Source organism: Oryx dammah, unplaced genomic scaffold, assembly GCF_014754425.2.
Source record: "Oryx dammah isolate SB20612 unplaced genomic scaffold, SCBI_Odam_1.1 HiC_scaffold_5, whole genome shotgun sequence".
NCBI lineage: Eukaryota > Metazoa > Chordata > Mammalia > Artiodactyla > Bovidae > Oryx > Oryx dammah.
Window position 1 is genome coordinate 64,023,824 of NW_024070189.1, and position 21,015 is coordinate 64,044,838.

Consider the following 21,015-nt stretch of genomic DNA (forward strand, 5'->3'; position numbering starts at 1 on the left):
GCCTGTAAGAGTAGGTGAGATTGAGATGAAGCAGCCAATAGGTGGGAAGAAGCCCGAAAGAATATGGTATTCCCATAACCAAGAAAGTGCTAAAAAAAAAAAAAAAAAAAGTAGATGAGATTGTGCAAGAAACAAGATGCATGAGAAGGAGGCCTAAGACCAGAACCCTACATTTACAGACAGAGAAAAAGAAACTGCCATTGGAGGAAACTGGTCCCAGAAGTCGGGAATGAAGGAGTGGTTGGCTGTATTTTTACACTAAGGTATCTAACGAGGGCTTCCCTGGTGGCTCAGCTGGTAAAGAATTGCCTGCAATGCAGGAAACCTGTGTTCGATCCCTGGGTTACGAAGATCCCCTGCAGAAGGGAACAGCGGCTACCAACTCCAGTATTCTGGCCTAGAGAGTTCCATGGACTATATATAGTCCATGAGGGTTGGGACACGACTGAGCAATTTTCACTTCACATCTGGCAAGATATGTATCGAGGGGTGTCTGTTGGATGTAGCAACAATGAAGTTGTTGATGACTTTGGCCTGGACACTTTTTAAAATTAATTTTTATTGGAATATAGTTGTTTTGTGAGCTTCCCAGGTGGCACAGTTGGTAAAGAATCCACCTGCCAATGCAGGAGATGTAAGAGATGCGGGTTTGATCCCTGGGTCAGAAAGATCCCCTGGAGTAGAAAATGGCTCCCCACTCCCATATTCTTGCCTGGAAAGTTCCCTGGACAGAGGAGCCTGGTGTCCTACAGTCCATGGGGTCACAGAGAGTAAGACACAACTAAGGGACTAAGCAAATAGTTGTTTTAAATTGTGTTAGTTTCTGCTGCACAGCAAAGTGAATCATATATATATATTCCCACATTTTTAAATTTCCTTCCCCTTTAGGGCTCCGGAGAGCATTGAATAGAGTTGCTAGGGCAGTTTGAATGGGGGAGCAGAAGACAGATTGCTCACCTTCCACTTGAGCAGTGAATGAGTGATCAGAAAGTGAATAAGTAAAAATAATGTTTTCAAGAAGTTTAGCTATGAAGGAAATGAGACAAAGGGCAGTACCTGAAGTGTGACACAGGGTTAATGGAAAGTTAAACTTCTTCCATTAAGTTCTTTTTTATTACTTTTTCTTTTAGGAATGCAATTTATCTTTTCAGTATTACCTTCATTATTATCTTTTCAAGGGGTTGGGACGATCTCCTGGAGTAGAAAATGGCAACCCACTACAGTATTCTTGCCTGGAAAATACCATACACAGAGGAGCTTAGTGGGCTACAGTCAGTGGGGCACAAAGAGTCAGACACAACTGAGCACACACACACAACTATTTATAGTTACATATTTTTGCACTGTGTAGTTAATCCTTTGCATGTGGTAAGAAAATTACTATCTTAATTAGCTAGATTTTCTCTTAATTGTTGACAAATTTTCTAGATAATGAAACCTCATTTTAATGTGTTACATCTTCTGTTTGTTTTTTAGATCATTCATCGAGATATAAAACCTGAGAATATTTTAGTATCCCAATCAGGAATTACTAAACTCTGTGATTTTGGCTTTGCACGAACGCTAGCAGCTCCTGGAGATGTTTATACGGACTATGTGGCCACACGCTGGTATAGAGCTCCAGAATTAGTATTAAAAGATACCTCTTATGGAAAGTATGTATAGTTGGGGATCCTGCCTGGCCTTTCCTAGCCATCTCTTTTTTCCCTCGGTGTATCTGTCACCTGAATTACTGACAAACTCTGCCTTCTGCATCTAGGCTTGGGATAGAAAAGGGACACCCCCAGATAGAGCAGAGTTACCCTAGACATCTATCCTGCTACTATTGATGTTGCCACACTTGCCCCCTGGAGCTGAGTGGCCCCAGCCCCAAGGAAACTTATGCAGAAACCTCTCAGGCTGCCATCCATGCTTGCCTTAAGCTGTGCCCCACCCTTTACAGAGTGGCCTCCTTGCTTCTCTGTAGACTCTAGATTCTGCAAAGATTTTAAAATCTATTCTGCCAGTGTTATCACAAGTTTCCTAGTTCCTGAGTATGGCAAAGTCTTTGCAAACACTGACAAATACTAATTTTTAAATTGTACTAGATATTTCAAAAAGTAGAAAGGCCTCAGTCTATTGTGAATCAGTAAAAATAGTATAGGAAACAACAATCTAATAAACAAATAATGAATCCTGAAGAATGTAAAGACACCATCAAGAGTGTGAGGGTTACAAATTCCTCCATATCTTCATCAGCACTTGTTATTATCTGACTTTTGGATTCTAGTTATCTTTATGGGTGTAAAGTGGTATCTCCTTATGGGTTTGATTTCCATTTCCTTGATAACTAATGATTTTTGGACTTCATTGTTGATCTTTTTATGTGCTTATTGACCATTTATATATCTTCCTTGGAGAAATTTCTATTCAGATCCTTAGCCCTTTTTTAAATTAGACTGGCTTTTTATTATTAAATTGTAAGAATTCTTTGTATATCTGGATATAAATTCCTTATCAGATACTTGTTTGCAGATATTTTCTCTTACTTAGTTGTCTCTTGATTTTCTTGATGGTGTGTATCATTTGAGAAACAGAGTTTTTAATTTCAATGAGGTTCATTCTGTCTGTTTTTATGCTTTTGGTTTTGCCAAATCCAAGACTGTGAAACGCCTCTGTTTTAAGAGGTATAAGTTCTAGTTCTTAGATTTAAGTCTTCCATCCATTTTGAGTCAGTTTTTATGAGTGGTGTAAGATAAGGTCATGGACATAGGTTCAATCACTGGTTGGGTAACTAAGATCCTGCAAGTCGCACAGCATAGCCAAAAAAAAAAAGGGTTTTTAAGAAGATGTTTTATATATTTCTCCATGAAAGAGTGATTTATTCTTGTCTGTTTCAGACCTGTGGATATCTGGGCTTTGGGCTGTATGATCATTGAGATGGCCACTGGAAATCCCTATCTTCCTAGCAGCTCTGATTTGGATTTACTTCATAAAATTGTTTTAAAAGTAGGTAGGTATTACTGAAATGTACCGTTAAATGCCTAAATAAGTGTTTTCAGATAAATTCTGCTTGATTTTCAAATTTAGTCTATTTTTATAAGAATAAAGAAATATATTGTTTTGATAGATGAAAGTAGATGGATGCTATGGGCTAATAAAAAAAAGGTAGAAAATTTCTGTTTTTGAAAATAATATATTTTTTTCAGTTCAGTTCAGTTCAGTCGCTCAGTTGTGTCCGACTCTTTGCGACCCCATGAATCGCAGCACGCCAGGCCTCCCTGTCCTGGATGCAAATAGCTGTACCATGTTGATGGTTGATACTAAGAAAAATAGTAAAATAGGAACCTACTTCAGTTTGTCTGAAAGTTTTTTTAAAATTTTGGCTTCTACAAATATTTGCCTCTTTCAAAGAGGACTTTTAAATAATAGAATTGATTTCGATGCTCTTTTAAAGTGCTTGGAAATAGAAAACCAGTTGTTTACTAAGAAAACTTTTATTAACCACAGTAGATAAGCAGATAGCTAAATATCTTATTCAAAAATATGTTTGATGATAGCTGAATTATTTGATGACCTGCTTTGAATACCCAAACATTTTCATGGTTAGTGTTGCTCATAGAGTTTCAAAGATATATTTTTGATTGAGGAGCTTGAGCAACCTATTTTGTGATGAGAAAGCTATACATAAACATATAATTACAGGATCATGAGGAAGGTACTTTGAACAACTCTAAAAACTGTAAATCTGGATAAATATTGGTTAAAGATACAGTTCAGACCCTTAAAGCATCATACTTTTTTCAGTCATATTTAAAATTCTGGTTATGAGATTAATGGTGAGAGAACTCGAGAGATTATCGGATCAGTTTTGTCATTTTACAAATGAGAAAACAAAGATACAGAAAGGGAAGATTTGCCCAAGGTCACAGAACTAGTTAAGAGCAAAACTAGTGGTAGAACTTAGCTCTTTCTGCTCCTATTCATAGTTCTCTACATTCTGCTACTAATCTATAGCCTTGTTTTTTCTTTACAATATTTCTATTTCTATATAATTTTAGTATTTTAGCTGTTTTGAACAAGACTTTGCCAATGAACACTTGCTAGATAAACCATTTTGATACCCTTATGGAAATACATAAAAGTTTGAATGTGCCTTTTCTAATAGCATTATATATCATGTCTTGTATTTTGAAAAAAGAAAATGCACCTGTGGTTTTTTATTCTCTACTGCCTATGTGCTATCAACAGATTACTGGGGAACTCACTTTTTTATGCTGTATTCAGAAGATAGTTCCTTATGCTATATTCAGAAGATAGTTTCTTGTTCAATTTTTAAAAATTGAGAGAACTTAATTGTTATTCTTTCTTTCAGTAATTTGATGCAGACCACATATTTGATTATTTTGATTGTAGAATAATATACCTGTTTTCTTATGTATGTATTTTTTTCTCTTTTCAGGCAATTTGACACCCCACTTGCAGAATATCTTTTCCAAGAGTCCCATTTTTGCTGGGGTGGTCCTTCCTCAAGTTCAACATCCCAAAAGTGCAAGAAAAAAATACCCAAAACTAAATGGATTGTTGGCTGACATAGTTCATGTATGTTAAGAGATTAAGGACTTCTTTCTTGGAAATTTGCGTAAATTATAATACAGTTTTAAGATATGACTTTAATGAAATTCCAAAAGGATTCATGGAGTAATATTAACTGTTCAAAGTTACTATATTCTTCTGTGTTTATGTCTTTAGTTCAGAGAAGTTAAAAGTCACAGACTGTTAGAATTGAAAGGCCCCTGGGATAATCCAGTCTATTCTTTTTTGTTCATTCCAATTTTATTGATAAACTGGAAAATTTTAAGGATAAACTGGAAAATGGTAAGGACTTACCATGTTGATCAACACCTCTTAACAGCCAGTCTTCCCAGCAGCTACCCAAGAGATTTCTTCCTTGTACAGTGATATTCTAAGGTATGTCAAGGCATTGGCAGCTATAGTTGTAATGTAGTTTGAGGGTATACCAGTGCCAAAATTCAGGTTGATTTGGAGAAAACAAAAACATTATATAGCACTTTTAAATTAGTTTAAAGTTTAAATTTTATTTTGAACTGCATAATAAATATACCAGCATACTTAGAATACAATTCAAGAAGTGAGAGAGCTACTTGCTTCTGTTTATTTTCTCTTCCCAGCCAATTTTCTTTCCCAGGGTCAATTAACTTGTCTTACTTCTAATGTACAACCCTTTAAAAAAGTGGTAATCTAACTTCAAAGCAAGTATAGCACGGTGTTTATGAGAGAGGGCTCTGAATTCACATGAACTTTCTTTAAAACCCAGCACTGTTACTAATTAGCTCCATAAACTTGAGCAAGTCAATCTCCATGCCTCAGTTTACTGAGTTATAAAACAACATTAACAATATTTATTTTCTGGAGCTGGAGGATAAAATGAGTTAATGGTAGAAATGTTCTTAGCACAAAGCCTAGAATAAGCTGTCAACAAATGTTAATGTTAACTGTTGTTGCTGTCTTTTAGATAAAACTAAACATGACATGTAACACCTAAAGACTTATCAAAGGAAGAAAGTTATTTCTTTGGTAACTGTAAAGAACTAGAGTTTATTAAAGGATCAGTTTTTTGCTACATTTTCCACTTTAATTTCTTTTTTTTCATGTCATAGTTTTGATTTTACAAAGAATACATAATGATCATAAAAAAATAGAATACTTGATAGAGAAGTTAACATTTTCCCGACCCCCACAATCCAGGAAAAATTACTGTTGATGTTTCGGTTTATATACTTTTCCCAACCAAATACATGCGTAACAGTTTATGCTTTTTAAAAGGTGTCATAATTTATTGTTGTTTAGTCACTAAGTCCTGTTTGACTCTTTTGTGACCCCATGGACTGTAGCCCTTCCAGGCTCCTCTGTCCATGGGATTTCCCAGGCAAGAATACAGGAGTGCATCGCCGTTTCCTTCTTGAGGGGATCTTACCCACTCAGGGATGGAACCCACATCTGCTGCATTGGCAGGTGGTTTCTTTGCCACTGAGCCACCTGGGAAGCCCTGTCTTACTTTACACACTGCTATGTAACCTGTTTATTTTCACTTAGCATTATAGTCTATGGGGTCCCCCAGAGTCAGACATGACTGAAGCGACTTAGCAGCAGCAGCAGCATTATAGTTTAAGCATACTGCCATGTCAGTAAATATGGAGCCGTGTCATAATTTTAGTGCTTGCATAGTGTTTCACTGTGTCACTATACTATAGTTTATCTTGAAATTTATTGGTAAAGATGCTACAGTAAACATCTTTTATATGTCTGTATGAGCTTGTGGTATTATTTGCTTGGGATAAATTCCTAGAAGTGTGACTGGTAGACCAAAGGGTTTATACTTGTTAGGATTTTTGGTATAGCTTGCTATTTTTTCCTCCAGAAAGATTTCATAGATTTATACTCAAGTAGCATTGGGTATAAATCTCTATTCTCAATCTAACATTGAATATTATAATATTAAAAATATTTGCAACTTAATTAACTAGAGATACAGTATATTTTTTAAAATTGCACTTCCTTCATTACAGGGAAGTTGGACATGTTACTGACATTAATTGGTCATTTGTAGTTCTTATTTTAAGAATCCTTAAACTATTTGTGATTTAAAGTATACTTTTACATTGACTTACCAAATAATCATATTAGTGTCCTGTTTTATATATTCTAAATACTTTTCTCAACTTGAATAATCCAGTGATTTGGAATGCCACATTTATCATAGACAGATTGCTTATACATGCTGAGGTATATTTGTATTTCACTGATTTCTCTCCTTATTCTATTACAAGTACAATTTTGATTATTATAACTTTCAAATACATTTTTTTTTGGTCACACCATGCAGCTTGTGGGATCTTAGTTCCCCAACCAGTGATTGAACCTGGGCCCTGGCAGTGAAAACGCTGAGTCCTAACCACTGGACCGCCAAAGAATTTCCTAAAATACATCTTAATACCTGGTGTGGAGCATGTATATTTTTCCCTAGATTTAAACATTTTAAACAATATTATAATGGTATAATTTCTATACAGTAAACTACATTATTTCAGATGTACAATTTGATGAGTTTTGGTAAACGTATATATACCTGTGATACCACCACTACAATCAACATACCTAAAATTTCCATCACTTCCCAAAATGTCTTTGCATCCTTTTGTCATCCAACTTTCCCTTCATTCCTGTCCCTAAATAACCACTGATTTATTTTCCACTATAGTTTATATTTTCTAGAATAGTCTGTAAATGGAATCAAACAGTGTATATATTCTTCCATGTCAGTCTTTTTTAACTCAGCGTATAGTCTAGAGATTCAGTTCATGTTTTTGTGTGTATCAGTAGTTTATTCCTTTTTATTGCTGAGTAATATTCCATGTATGAACATATCACACTTTTTTTTAAAAAATCTGTTTCCCTGTTTTGGGTTGTTTCCTCTTTTTGGCTATTACAAGTAAAATTGCTGTTGACATTCACTTCTAAGTCTTCGTGTAGGTGTGCATTTTTATTTTAGAAGGGACAGTTTGTTTCTCAAAGTGTCATATTTTACATTTTCCAAACCAGGGCAAATGTTTAAATTCTATAAATTATACTGTTTACAGAAGGAATATTTATCTGCTTCCAATTGGCTGTGACCTTTTAGCATTTTTCTTCCTAAGTTTTATTGATGGGTAACTAAGGGAATGCTCAAACTACCGCACAATTGCACTCATCTCACATGCTAGTAAAGTAATGCTCAAAATTCTCCAAGCCAGGCTTCAGCAATACGTGAACCGTGAACTTCCTGATGTCCAAGGTGGTTTTAGAAAAGGCAGAGGAACCAGAGATCAAATTGCCAACATTCGCTGGATCAAGGAAAAAGCAAGAGAGTTCCAGAAAAACATCTATTTCTGCTTTATTGACTATGCCAAAGCCTTTGACTGTGTGGATCACAATAAACTGTGGAAAATTCTGAGAGAGATACCAGACCACCTGACCTGTCTCTTGAGAAATCTGTATGCAGGTCAGGAAGCAATAGTTAGACCTGCACATGGAACAACAGACTGGTTCCAAATAGGAAAAGGAGTACGTCAAGGCTGTATATTGTCACCCTGCTTATTTAACTTACATGCAGAGTACATCATGAGAAACACTGGACTGGAAGAAACACAAGCTGGAATCAAGATTGCTGGGAGAAATATCAATAACGTCAGATATGCAGATGACACCACCCTTATGGCAGAAAGTGAAGAGGAACTAAAAAGCCTCTTGATGAAAGTAAAAGAGGAGAGTGAAAAAGTTGGCTTAAAGCTCAACATTCAGAAAACGAAGATCGTGGCATCCGGTCCCATCACTTCATGGGAAATAGATGGGGAAACAGTGGAAACAGTGTCAGACTTTATTTTTTTGGGCTCCAAAATCACGGCAGATGGTGATTGCAGCCATGAAATTAAAAGATGCTCACTCCTTGGAAGAAAAGTTATGACCAACCTAGAAAGCATATTCAAAAGCAGAGACGTTACTTTGCCGACTAAGGTCCATCTAGTCAAGGCTATGGTTTTTCCAGTAGTCATGTATGGATGTGAGAGTTGGACTGTGAAGAAGGCTGAGAGCCGAAGAATTGATTCTTTTGAACTGTGCTGTTGGAGAAGACTCTTGAGAGTCCCTCGGACTGCAAGGACATCCAACCAGTCCATTCTGAAGGAGATCAGCCCTGGGATTTCTTTGGAAGGAATGATGCTAAAGCTGAAGCTCCAGTACTTTGGCCACCTCATGCGAAGAGTTGACTCATTGGAAAAGACTCTGATGCTGGGAGGGATTGGGGGCAGGAGGAGAAGGGGACAACAGAGGATGAGATAGCTGGATGGCATAACTGACTTGATGGACATGAATCTGAGTGAACTCCGGGAGTTGGTGATGGACAGGGAGGCCTGGCGTGCTGCAATTCATGGGGTCGCAAAGAGTCGGACATGACTGAGCGACTGAACTGAACTGAGCTATTAACGTTCTAAAATGAGCACATGCTTTTAGGTAGTTTCAATCTTAAGGATATGACTATTCTCACATCATAAAGATGATAATAGACTTTATGAGTCAATTTTTAAAAATTGTGGTAAGAAAACCTCATAAAACATCAAATCTATCCTCTTAACCAAATTTTTAAATATACAGTATGATATTGTTAACTATAAGCAAATTCTTGTATAGCAGATCTCTATAACTTTGTCTGTGAATCAATTTAAACTAGACTTTGTGAAATAATCAGAAGTGTAATGTTATATGCAATTACTTTGTACATTCTGGATTTTAACTATTGTCTCCATTTATGAGATCTTAGACCAATTACTTGTCCTCTTTGGGCCTTAGTCTCATCTGTACAATGAGGATAGTAGTAGTACCCACCTTGTAGGGTTGTTGTTGGGATCGGGCAATAGGAAAAGACTAGAAAGAGTGTTATATGACAAACACATAATAAGCATAAATAAAAGTTACCTATTATTAGTATGTTTTGCCTTCTTTTGGAGGAAGAATGAAAATTATCAGGCAAATGGCTTTTATTCAAATTATGTCTAATATTTGGATTAATGTATTCTAATTATGATTATTTAACTATATGTTGATTCATTATACACAACTTATTTTCTGATACTCTTACTTCACTGTCTCTTTGTTTTGTAGGGGTTATTTTGGTTCTCAGTTGAAGTAATCCCAAGTGAAGGGAAGCAGAAAATAGCTGTTCTGATAATGGGTTATTGAAGGATTTGGGGGCTTGGATACTTGTGTAATTGTTTTATGCCATATGAAAAGCATTGAATTAGGAATCAGACAATATGAGTTAAAATTCTAGTTTGGCAAATTACTAAACATGCTTCTAGCTCTATAAAATGGGAATGATAAGTCATGAACTTCCTTCCAGGGCTGAATAAGAGGACCAAAATGAGCTAAATAATTCCTACTAATTCCAGCAAAAATTGACTTCTGTTTGGCTAGAAATAGGACATTTAACCTGTAGTACTGCTTTACAAGTACAAATTTCTTACGGAAACAAGTGGTCAGAATTCACTGTCAAAAAGTCCTGAGGTCTAATTCTATCTTTTCAAGAACTCTTTTAGCTCTGGGTAATTAATTATAGCTGCATTTGTGAAATTTAACATTTACCTTAAGGAGACATGTTAAGAATTTGTTTAACATGGAATCTTTTTTCATTTTCTAGGCTTGCTTACAAATTGATCCTGCTGAGAGGATGTCATCTACCGATCTTTTGCATCATGAGTATTTTACTAGAGATGGATTTATTGAAAAGTAAGCATTTTGAGTGAGTGTGGACTTTTTCGTGTTTTGTATTAGGAAATTTTACTAGCATGAAAATTGCTACATAGGTTAATGTTACACAAAAGAATTCAGTGTATCAAAAACTTACTGAGTTTTTGTATTGACTAGATATATGGTAGACTTACAGCTGTCATGGTGAAAACTCTACTAAGAAAAATAGTGCAGTTAACATTTATTACACAGTTACTATGTCCTAGACAGTGAGCTAAGCTCTTCACATGCATTTGTCAATTCTTACTATAGGGCAGCTGCTGCTGCTAAATTGCTTCAGTCGTGTCTGACTCTGTGCAACCCCATAGATGGCCTCCCACCAGGCTCCCCTGTCCCTGGGATTCTCCAGGCAAGGACACTGGAGTAGGTTGCCATTTCCTTCTCCAATGCATGAAAGTGAAAAGTGAAAGTGAAGTCGCTCAGTCGTGTCCGACTCTTACCGACCCCATGGACTGCAGCCCACCAGGCTCCTCCATCCATGGGATTTTCCAGGCAAGAGTACTGGAGTGGGGTGCCATTGCCTTTTCTAACTACAGGGCAGAGATAACATTAAATAAACCATCAATACTTTTTAGCCTTGTTTCCACTTAGACCCTGACTCAGAATAGTCCAGTTTTTCCTCTTGATAGCATCTCTGACCTATATATTATAATTAGCATTCATTTCCCAGATGATTTTTTCCTCTGCTTTACTTCTTATCTGTTGCAGTTCCTGTTGTTTTATTCTCCCCACCAAACTGGAAGTTCCCTGAAGACAGGGACCATGGCTCTTAAAGTCTTTCTCTGTCCCACATTGTATCTAAAATATATGTTAACAATGTGGATTCATAAATCAGCCATGCTTCTTTAAAAAAAACACCATTTTCTATTTGGGCTTTGAAAGAAACAGGAAAAGTTTATTAATTGCAAAATTGTTGTTTGCCTTGGAGTATGAGGCAGAAACATAAATATCAATTTAAAATGTGTTGGAGTTAAGATCAGGCATAGGAAAGTCCAGGACCTCCATCGAAAATAGACTGAAGTAGAAAAAGTCAAAGAAAAGGGAACTGTTGAGAGTAAGTAGAACCTGAAGCATTTCAAGAATTTTATTCTAAAACAGAAAATGAGAAGATATATTAAAAGTGCCATTGATGAGAAGTATCAGTTATTGAATAAAAGAGTTGCTTCCTGTCGATTCTATATAGACTCATTTGATTTCTCTTGGGTATTTAACTATTAGGATTTTACTATCACAGGGTGAAAGTTCTTGAGTTCCACAAGGCATGGAAATTTTAACAGAAATGTGCCATTTTCTTATTCAGCCCAACTAATCACACTGTGTTTTTTTCTTCATCTCACACTTACTCTTTTACTATAATTCTAGGGAAGATTTCATTCGTAGAACTTATTCAGTCTCAAACTGATACCAGCAGCTGCTTCAAGAAGGGAAACCATGTAGCTCGGGGAAAAGGGTGGAAAGGAGACTTTTCAGTATTAAGTTTTTGAGTTTTGAGCCATACAAATTGGACTTTCTATTTAAAAATAAATAACTTTTATAAAAAGCCAAACTCAGACTTCCATAGTGGTCCAGTGGTTAAGAATCTGCCTGCCAGTGCAGGGGACATGGGTCTGACCCCTGGTCCAGGAAGATTCCATATGCCGCGGGGCAACTGAGCCCGTGTTCCACGCCACAAGAGCTGAAGCTTGTGTGCCCAAGAGGCCATGCTCCGCAACAAGAGAGGCAACTACAATGAGAGAAGTCCATACACCACAACCAGAGAGGAGCCCCTCTCTACCAGAAGGGCAACTAGAGAAGCGATGCGCAGCAATGAAGACCCAGGACAGCCAAAAATAAATAAATACATATGTAGTTTTAAGCCAACCTAAAGCCAAAACAGTCTCGCTTCAATATTGATGTATTCTAATTCAAAAATATTTCTCGAGAGGAAGATTTTAGAAACTAGTTCATCTTTTAAGTCCTGTTAAAAGAACAGGACTTAAAAGGGACAAAGTGGCCTGAGTCTTCTTTGAAGAGAATAGTACAGTTATCAGAATTGAAAGCAGTGCTTTTATTAAGTAAGCTTTACATCACAAAAGAAAACTAATTCATATGTCTATCTTGTGAAAGTTTTATTAATAGTAAATTACCATGGAGAAATTGTTGAAAGATGTATCTTTACCAGGAAACAACCTGTATTAGGTAAATATTGTGCCATCTCTTGGCATACATTATTGATAACTTATTTATGCTGTAGCTCAAATGTAAATTAACTGATTAAAAGGTCTTTTAAAGATTAAACAGTATCTACATAAAATTATTTGATATTGCTTGTTTTATCAGATTCATACCAGAACTGAAAGCTAAATTGCTACAAGAAGCAAAGGTCAATTCATTCATAAAACCAAAAGAGAATTCTAAAGAAAATGAGTTTATGAAAGAAGAAAGAAAAACAATTTATACCAATACACTGCAAAGTATTTCAGTTTGGGGCAAGGTAAAAACTGCATCTTATTTTTAGCTAGTATAACTGTATTATAGTTAGTACTCTCGTGATAAAAATAACTGTTCTCCTGACTCAGATTTTGGATGTATCTATTCTAGGAATTGGAAAAAGAGAAAAAGCCCAAGGAGATCAAAGTCAGAGTTACTAAAGTTAAAGGAGGAAAAGGAGATATCTTAGAACCAAAAAAGATAGTGTGTGAAAGTGGACATTGTCAACAGATTGCAGCTGAAACTGCACATACTATGTCTCAAGATACAAAACCTGCAATCAGTGAGCCACCGAACCCTGTCAATCCCAACACTAACGCTATAGGCATGAAAGACGATCCATGTGCTGGGTGTAGTATGGTAATGCCACCCATCAATCTAACTAGCAGTAACCTGATGGCCTCAAATCCCAATTCAAATCTCTCCCACTCCAATTCAAGGTGAGTTTTAACAGAAAATAAACAGAAGGAAATGGACCTAAATGTTTTTATATAATGGTATTTCAAAGAAGCAAGTTTGTAATGTCTGTATATAAACTGAACTGGAAGGTGTATTGAAATTATAATCATATAATGGGCCATTACTAAATTCTTCTTATGAATGCTATAGCAGAAATTAACTTTTCTTGGCTATGCTCTAGGTGTGTGGTTTTTCACTAATGCAATTTGCAAAAACCTCATTTTGAAAAAAAGGCCCTCAGAAAAATTACTTCCCATTTGAAGAGAAAAATGTAATGTGATCTCACTTTTGGTATTGATGTGCCTTCATATAGCAAAGTAAGCCTTATTTTCCTATCGTAGCAAATTATCTAAATGGAAAAAAGATAGTTGAAAATAATCTTATGTAGTCAGATAGCTTTTCAAGGTTAAATATTTTGGGAGAAAAACAACATACTGAAAAAAAAAAAGAAAAACAACATACTGGATCAATTTTAGATTCAACTACTAATACAGATTTGAGACACTGGTACCATGAACCTAATTAATCAAGGGCAGTGTGACGAATGGATGGCAAGAGTCTGTCTAGCAAGGCATCAGGGCCAGTCCTAAATTTAGGGAACTGCTATGGCTCTAGATCTGAGCGACTTCACTTTCACTTTTCACTTTCATGCATTGGAGAAGGAAATGGCAACCCACTCCAGTGTTCTTGCCTGGAGAATCTCAGGGACAGGGGAGCCTGGTGGGCTGCCGTCTATGGGGTCGCACAGAGTCGGACACGACTGAAGTGACTTAGCAGCAGCAGCATGGCTCTAGATGGAGAAGGAGGCTTGGTTCAGCGTCCTAGAATACTAGTTCAATCCTAGCAGGCTGGTTTGGGCTGTAAGTTGTGACGCTTAGAGGTCTGCAGAGGTGGCAAGTGGACATGTCTATATAACAGACTATAGACAGCAAGTGTCAGTCGTTCTTGAGGTAACTCCCAAACCATGGTAGTAATAACCATAATTATAAACTAGCCTTGGTCAAAAGCTCAGAAATTCATGAACCCAATAGTTAAGAGATCCAGGTTCAGAACAGATAGAAAGGACCAAGTGGGCCAGCTGGAGTAACCCCACCCACAGCATGGTGTCACCACTGATGTTAGCCACGAGTGAGTTGTTCTCTGCTGTTTTTTCCTCTTAGAGTTGTTGGTACTTATGGACTAACAGTTGCATTTTGGCACATGTTCAAACAGTAGACTACCATGGTATAACTTATCATTATGGAAGCTAAAACAGAAGTATTTCTGAGGAGTTCTAATAACTTCTCATTTGTTTTTAAATAATAGGTTAACTGAAAGAGCCAAAAAGAGACGTACGTCTTCACAATCTATTGGACAAGTTATATCTAACAGGCATGAGGATACAGGTTCCACTCAAGTAAGGCAAGAACCTCATCATTAAATTATGTCCTCTTTCAACATTATCCTCTCACCCTGTGTCCTTTTCTTTGTCTTTAGGGCTCTAACATTTTTTTTAATGTGCTTTTATTTTTCCCTTTTACCCTGGAATGAAAATAGGTCATCATTTCCTTATCGCTTTCACAGTTTTAGTTAATTTCTTATAACTTGATTTGTGTATTCAGTGAGTGACTTGGGGGAAAAAGGTAAGATTTTCCTTTAAAAATCACAAGACTTTTTGGTTTTTCACTTCAAAAAATGATTTTAATATCTTACTTTATAGATTAAGAGCAACTGCCAAATAAATACATCTTACTTTTCCCAACAAAACATAATTGGTGTCATTCATTTTCCCATTTTTCACATAGGAAAATAGTTTACTTTATAATTGAAACAGTGTTATTTATAATAATAAGACATTGAAAACAGCACATCCATCTAAGAACGAGTGACTGGTTAAATATGTTAGAGTATATCCACATAATGGGATACTGAGCATTACATGACATGACATTACATTAACCTAAGAAAGTGTCTATCATTTGTTGTAAAATAAGCAAAAACAAGGAAACCCTTTTCATGAAGATGGCACCGAAGGCGAAGAAGGAATCCCCTGCCCCTCCTAAAGCTGAAGCCAAAGCAAAGGCTTTGAAGGCCAAGAAAGCAGTGTTGAAAGGTGTCCACAGCCACAAGAAAAAGAAGATCCGGACGTCACCCACCTTCCGGCGGCGCAAACACTGCGGCTCAGGAGGCAGCCCAAATATCCTCGGAAGAGCGCCCCTAGGAGAAACAAACTTGACCACTATGCCATCATCAAACTCCCCCTCACCACCGAGACAGCCATGAAGAAAATAGAAGACAACAACACACTGGTGTTCATTGTGGATGTCAAGGCCAACAAACACCAAATCAAACAGGCTGTGAAGAAGCTCTATGACATTGACGTGGCTAAGGTCAATACTCTGATCAGGCCTGATGGAGAGAAGAAGGCATATGTTCGACTGGCTCCTGACTATGATGCTTTGGATGTTGCCAATAAAATTGGGATCATCTAAACTGAGTCCAGCTGGCTCATTCCAAATATAAAAGTTTTCACTAAAAAAAAAAAAAAAAGCAAAAACAGGTAGCACAAAAGTTTTTCCAGAATGCTGAGTTCACAAGTAACTTTTTCCTTTGGGTTTTCCCAGTGTCCAGAGCACATCATTTTGTAAATTGAAAAATAAGTTATTAATAAAATGAACCAGAGCAGTTTGTTCAAAATCAGAGTACAATGAATAGGATAAAAAATTAAAAGTTGAGACTGTGGTTCTCATGATCAAGACTATTCTCAGAACATTGAATAAGCTAAAAAAATTTATGAAATTTTTATTGGAGTTTGATCCATTTATATGTTTGATGATACGCTCTTCTACGTCTTTTTGGAAAAAATGATTTATCTTCGGCTGTGCTCGGACTTCTTGCTGCACAGATTTTTCTCCGGTGCAGCAAGCAGGGCCTACTGTCTAGCTGTAGTGCTTGGGCCTCTCACGGCAGTGGCTTCTCTTGTCGTGGAGCACGGGCTCTAGAGCATGTGGGCTCAGTACTTGCGGCTCTTGGGCTCTAGACACAGACTCAGTAGCTGTGGCACACCAGCTCAGTTGCTCCGTGGCATGGAGGTCTCTCCTGGACCAGGGATTGAACCCTTGTCTTCTGCGTTGGCAGGCAGATTCTTTACCACTGAGCCACCAGGGAAAGCCCTCTCTTCTACTTCTTAATTATTAAAATAACCTTGCAAAGACTAATTTTTATGCCTATCTTACACCATCCAAAAGGCTGGAATTTGTTGGCTCCTCATCCAGTAAGTAGATACACACCTTTCTTCAAATTAACTTTTTTTTTTTTTTAGAGCCAAATGGAGAAGTGTGTGTTTAATGAGCGAACCAGCCAAACTGACCAAATGGCAAATGGAAACAAAAGGAAGCTGAATTTTTCCAGATCTGACAGGAAAGAATTCCATTTCCCAGAATTGCCTTTCATAATACAATCAAAGGAGATGAAAGGAATGAAAGGTACCCATTTGTTGCATAGTTTTACAAATCTCCAGATAGAATATTTTAAAAAACCTTTTTTGGTAATATAACTTACATTTATAATATGATTTAGGTAGAAAGAAGTATGTGTGTGTGTGTGTGCGTGCATGCTCAGTCCCTTCAGTTGTGTCTGACTCCGCGTGAAGCCATGGACTGTAGCCCTCCAGGCTTCATGGGATTCTCCAGGCAAGAATACTGGAGTGAGTTTCCATGCCCTTCTCCAGGGGATCTTCCTGATCCAGGGATCGAACCCACATCTCTTACATCTCCTGCACTGGCAGACAGGTTCTTTACCACTAGTGCCACCTAGGAAGCCCCAGAATGGAGTATATTGCTAGGCAAAATATTTTCAGCTGATGAAAAAAATTTTTTTCCATAGTCAAATAAAGGGTAATACTTAAAGGAGATAATTTTAAAGAAGGGTTAAGAAAATTTCTAAAAGTAAAAATTTTATTAGCTCAATTTTGTTGAAATGTTAGAATAGTATTTGAGGGAGATGTTTTTGGTTTAGTATATGACCTAGGGTAATTGCAGTTTCCTCTGTTTTTCTGGGATAACTTGCCCATATAATAGCAGGAATGACGTATGTGTGCCTCAGGCATTCAAGGATTTAGTCGATTAAGATTTTATAACATGTATTGAGCTCATAAAATGAAACTCATTTTTTTTGCAGTCATTTCTTTGAAGAACAGTGACACCTTGTGAAAAGCTAATATAATAGCAAGAAAATAGTACTTGCATAGCTCGAGAGGAATTATCTGATCCACTTAACAGTAATACTCAGAATTTTAAAAGAAAATGTCTCCTTTATTTAGAGGACAGACTGGTAGACTATTTGTAAAATTATATGACAAATCATTTATGACTGATATTTTATACCATTACAGCTCATGATTTGTTTAGTTCCTTTATAATAAACTGAGAAACTGACTTTAGTGGATATCAGAATTTCCATTTGAAACTCTTGAAAAGGAAAGTAAAATTTCAAGGTAAGACTAACAAGTTCTCGTATATATTTTTGCAAAAGTGAAACAGATAAAAGTGTTGAAGAGGGAATCAAAGAGAACAGATTCATCTAGAATACCAACTTTACTTAATGCAGATCAATATCAAGAAAAACAAGAGGTAAAACTTTTTATTGATCGCTTTTACTAAGTAATTATCTTTAGAACATTTGACTTAGTATATAATTTTAGTTACTACTGTTGGAAAATTAGATAAAATTTCAAAATTCTGTAATCTTTGACCTCTAGAAACAGAACTATATTTTCCTAGAATAATCAATTATAAAGGTTTTAAAAAATGCTTTATTTTTGAGGGTAGTAAATTTGAACCCTCATTTGAATGCTGAGTTATTGAATATATGCTACCCAGAGAAAATAGTATGTGTGCTATGTACACTAGTTGGTGGTAGGTAAACCATGCCAGAGGAGAGGAATAGTGGTATGAACATAGGCTTATCCTGGCCACAAGAACATATATATTTTGTCTTTAGCCTTTTTCTTCCTATTTTTTCCTCCAATTTATTCCCCCATCTCTGCTCTCTAACTACTGTCCTGTTTTCACAAAGATATGCTCTGAGCTAAGTATCAGATAATCTTGAATTTTATTTGGGGGTCTTGAAGCCATCAGTATCTATTCTAAATTAATACTCTTTAAAGGTATTCTTTTAAGGGAAAGGGATTGTGCAGAGCATCCACTGAATTAAATTATATTCACAGCCTGTACACCTGTGAGGGCATCAACTTTGTTATCTTGGTTTCTTATTTTCTAAATAAAATTGACTACATTTTTATCTGTGATAAAATTAGCACATACTTATTAAGGAAATTTGAGGAACTTATAAAAATAGAAACCATCATCTAAAACTATGTAAGAAGGTATTTTTTTTTTTGTAAGAAGGTATTTTTAACCAAGTCTATTGATTTCTAAAACATTCAGGTAAGAATTACCAGACACTGTTAGATATACTTTCACAGTGACATTTATGCCTTATTCCTGGCCTTGAACTTGTTGACAACTCCACAATCAGTTTTGCAGAGAAGAAGTATTTTCTAGATAGAATAAGAAAGGCATTAACGGTCATCTTTTAGTTTGTTATAAAAAAGAATAAGGTGACTTCAAACTTTTAAACCTGGGTGACTTACTGATGTCACAGCGTGTTGAACAGCACACCATTTGCACATTGTTTGGATAACTGGATGAGTTAAGGGTCTTGAGTTTGGGCAGACTAGTAATGTGCTACATGTGTTTGTCCTCCTGTACTGTGAAAGCCCTCAGAACTAAAACTACATTTTAATTCAGGAAGAAAGGAACTCTTAAGACAGTTCTGACATTTTAAAAATACATAATAGGAAGGGGAAATCCCTCTTTGTGCATATGATGTAGAACTCCTGAAAAGATGATCTTTTTAAGAGTAACAGTGAAACAGTTGTAGTTATTAGAAATATCCAGAAGTCATCAATGATAATTATAGTTTATATGTATCAGGTTGGCCAAAAAGTTCATTTAGGTTTTCCATAAGATGGTAAGGAAAAACCCAACCCAACACTGATCATTCAAATGCAGTTCTGACAAGTGACAGAAATTACATATGAGGCTGATTCAAATGCTTTTAATAAATTAATGTCAGAATTAAGAAAATGTCCTGAATTTCAAGTTGATATGTTGTTAATTTAGAGCATGAGAGAATATGATATGTTTTTTAAAACTTAAGACAGGGAATGGCAGTTTATTTGTTCTATTCACAGATTTGTTTCTGACTTACTAAGTCATATCCAGGCACTTCCCAGTTAATCGTGTAGACATGTATTCAATAGATGCTGTGACCTAGAGAGAAATTCCAATTACTGCTGAGTGAGTTAGGCAAGAAAGAAGAGTCCACAGAAAAGCCTCCTTCAGTTTTGTCTTATGATAATAATAAGGACTCCTTTGCTAAATAGTCTCCCTGTGCCTTATAAAATAGCTCCCAGGTGCAAAGTACAAGTACTTATCTGTGGCTGTATTTCCTTAGCCAAAGACTCACCATTTCCTCAATTAAGGTCCTGTTTCTATTTACTTTTTAGAATACAGGAAATGCACAAACTGAAAGGAAGAAGAACCTGCCAGATGTAGAGTAGAAAATGCAGCAGCTGAAAATTCAGGGAACCCCAGAATCACACTGTATGGTTAAAAAAATCCTTTTTATTAATATTACATACACGAAAACGTTGACTAGAGAATTCTACAGATAGATCGTAAATCCTGTGTAGTTATGTGTAAACTCAACCTAAATTTGTTTTTAAATTTATTAATCTACAAACGTTTCATGTTCTCTTAATTTGAACACTAATTTATAAAAATTGCCTGACTGGTACATCCTAATAAAACTACAGCTTATGTCTGGTCATATAATTTTATTTGATGACCTGTTATCTCAGTCATGTTTGATTAGTGGTCATTCTTAGCTTTGGTTCAGAACTTTATAGATAAAAAGATTTCTAAATGTGTAGTAAAATGAGATTCCAATATCTGGGAGAACCAGATATCTCTGAGCAAGCAAGTACACTAGATAGCATGAAACATGGGTTTGGTTTTACATTGGACATTCTGGAGCAGTATTTAATTGAACATATCATGAAACATGTTTAAAACGATGGAAACTGAGCCAAGTCTTGAAGGAAATCTTTTGGCTTGACCAGCATGTTTATCATTTAGTAGTTTATATAGAATATATTGTTATGTATAATTTAACCTACGGTCAAAATTTTGGCAACATGTATTTATATTCTTATCCCTGGTTCTTACTGGCTTGGTTTCTGATTTTAGGATGGAGATGGCCATTGTAAGGGGAAGAATTTGAAGAGGAACAGACTTTTTTTCTGGTAGTGTCTTCTCTTTTAAATCTTAAAAAATACAAATTGGCAAGTCTTCCCTTTTAATTTTATATACAACAGAAACGTAACATGAGCTGTTACGACAGTAGTTAGTCTACAGTAGAATCATCCAACTTTGTTTTGTTAGCAAACCATTCATAGTTTTCTTCTTTCTTCTAAAAATTCTGTTGATGTGGTGTTATGATTTGGAATTATAAAGTCATCTCCTCTCTACATGCTTTTTTACTTGCCATGATTACTGAGTAGGTAATACATCCTGTCATATGACCCATACTGTATTTCTACTGATCTCTGCCCTCTGCTAGTCATATAATCTAAGTGTCAGGTTTTTTCTAGAATGCTCTAGCTTCCTGAAGTGAGTTCTTAATGAAATGTCTGACATTTAA

General features: G+C 36.1%; 1 protein-coding gene and 1 pseudogene across 2 annotated transcripts in view; both read left to right on the top strand.

Moving 5' to 3' along the window:
* CDKL3 (cyclin dependent kinase like 3) overlaps nt 1-20,734 on the top strand; it is a 35,936-nt gene extending 15,202 nt beyond the window's left edge. The window contains exons 3-12 of one of the 2 annotated variants that reach the window (XM_040240090.1): nt 1,477-1,655; nt 2,880-2,992; nt 4,442-4,581; nt 10,232-10,320; nt 12,661-12,814; nt 12,922-13,250; nt 14,575-14,665; nt 16,571-16,733; nt 17,782-17,879; nt 20,562-20,734. In XM_040240090.1, coding sequence (XP_040096024.1) covers nt 1,477-1,655; nt 2,880-2,992; nt 4,442-4,581; nt 10,232-10,320; nt 12,661-12,814; nt 12,922-13,250; nt 14,575-14,665; nt 16,571-16,733; nt 17,782-17,879; nt 20,562-20,621 — 1,416 coding nt within the window. In that variant the 3' untranslated portion in view covers nt 20,622-20,734. Of the gene's footprint in view, nt 1-1,476; nt 1,656-2,879; nt 2,993-4,441; nt 4,582-10,231; nt 10,321-12,660; nt 12,815-12,921; nt 13,251-14,574; nt 14,666-16,570; nt 16,734-17,781; nt 17,880-19,819; nt 19,874-20,561 lie in introns of those variants that run through there. The other variant, XM_040240091.1, reaches the window with a different exon arrangement.
* Nucleotides 15,256-15,782, top strand: LOC120863656 (annotated as a pseudogene).
* Nucleotides 20,735-21,015: the final 281 nt, after the last annotated feature.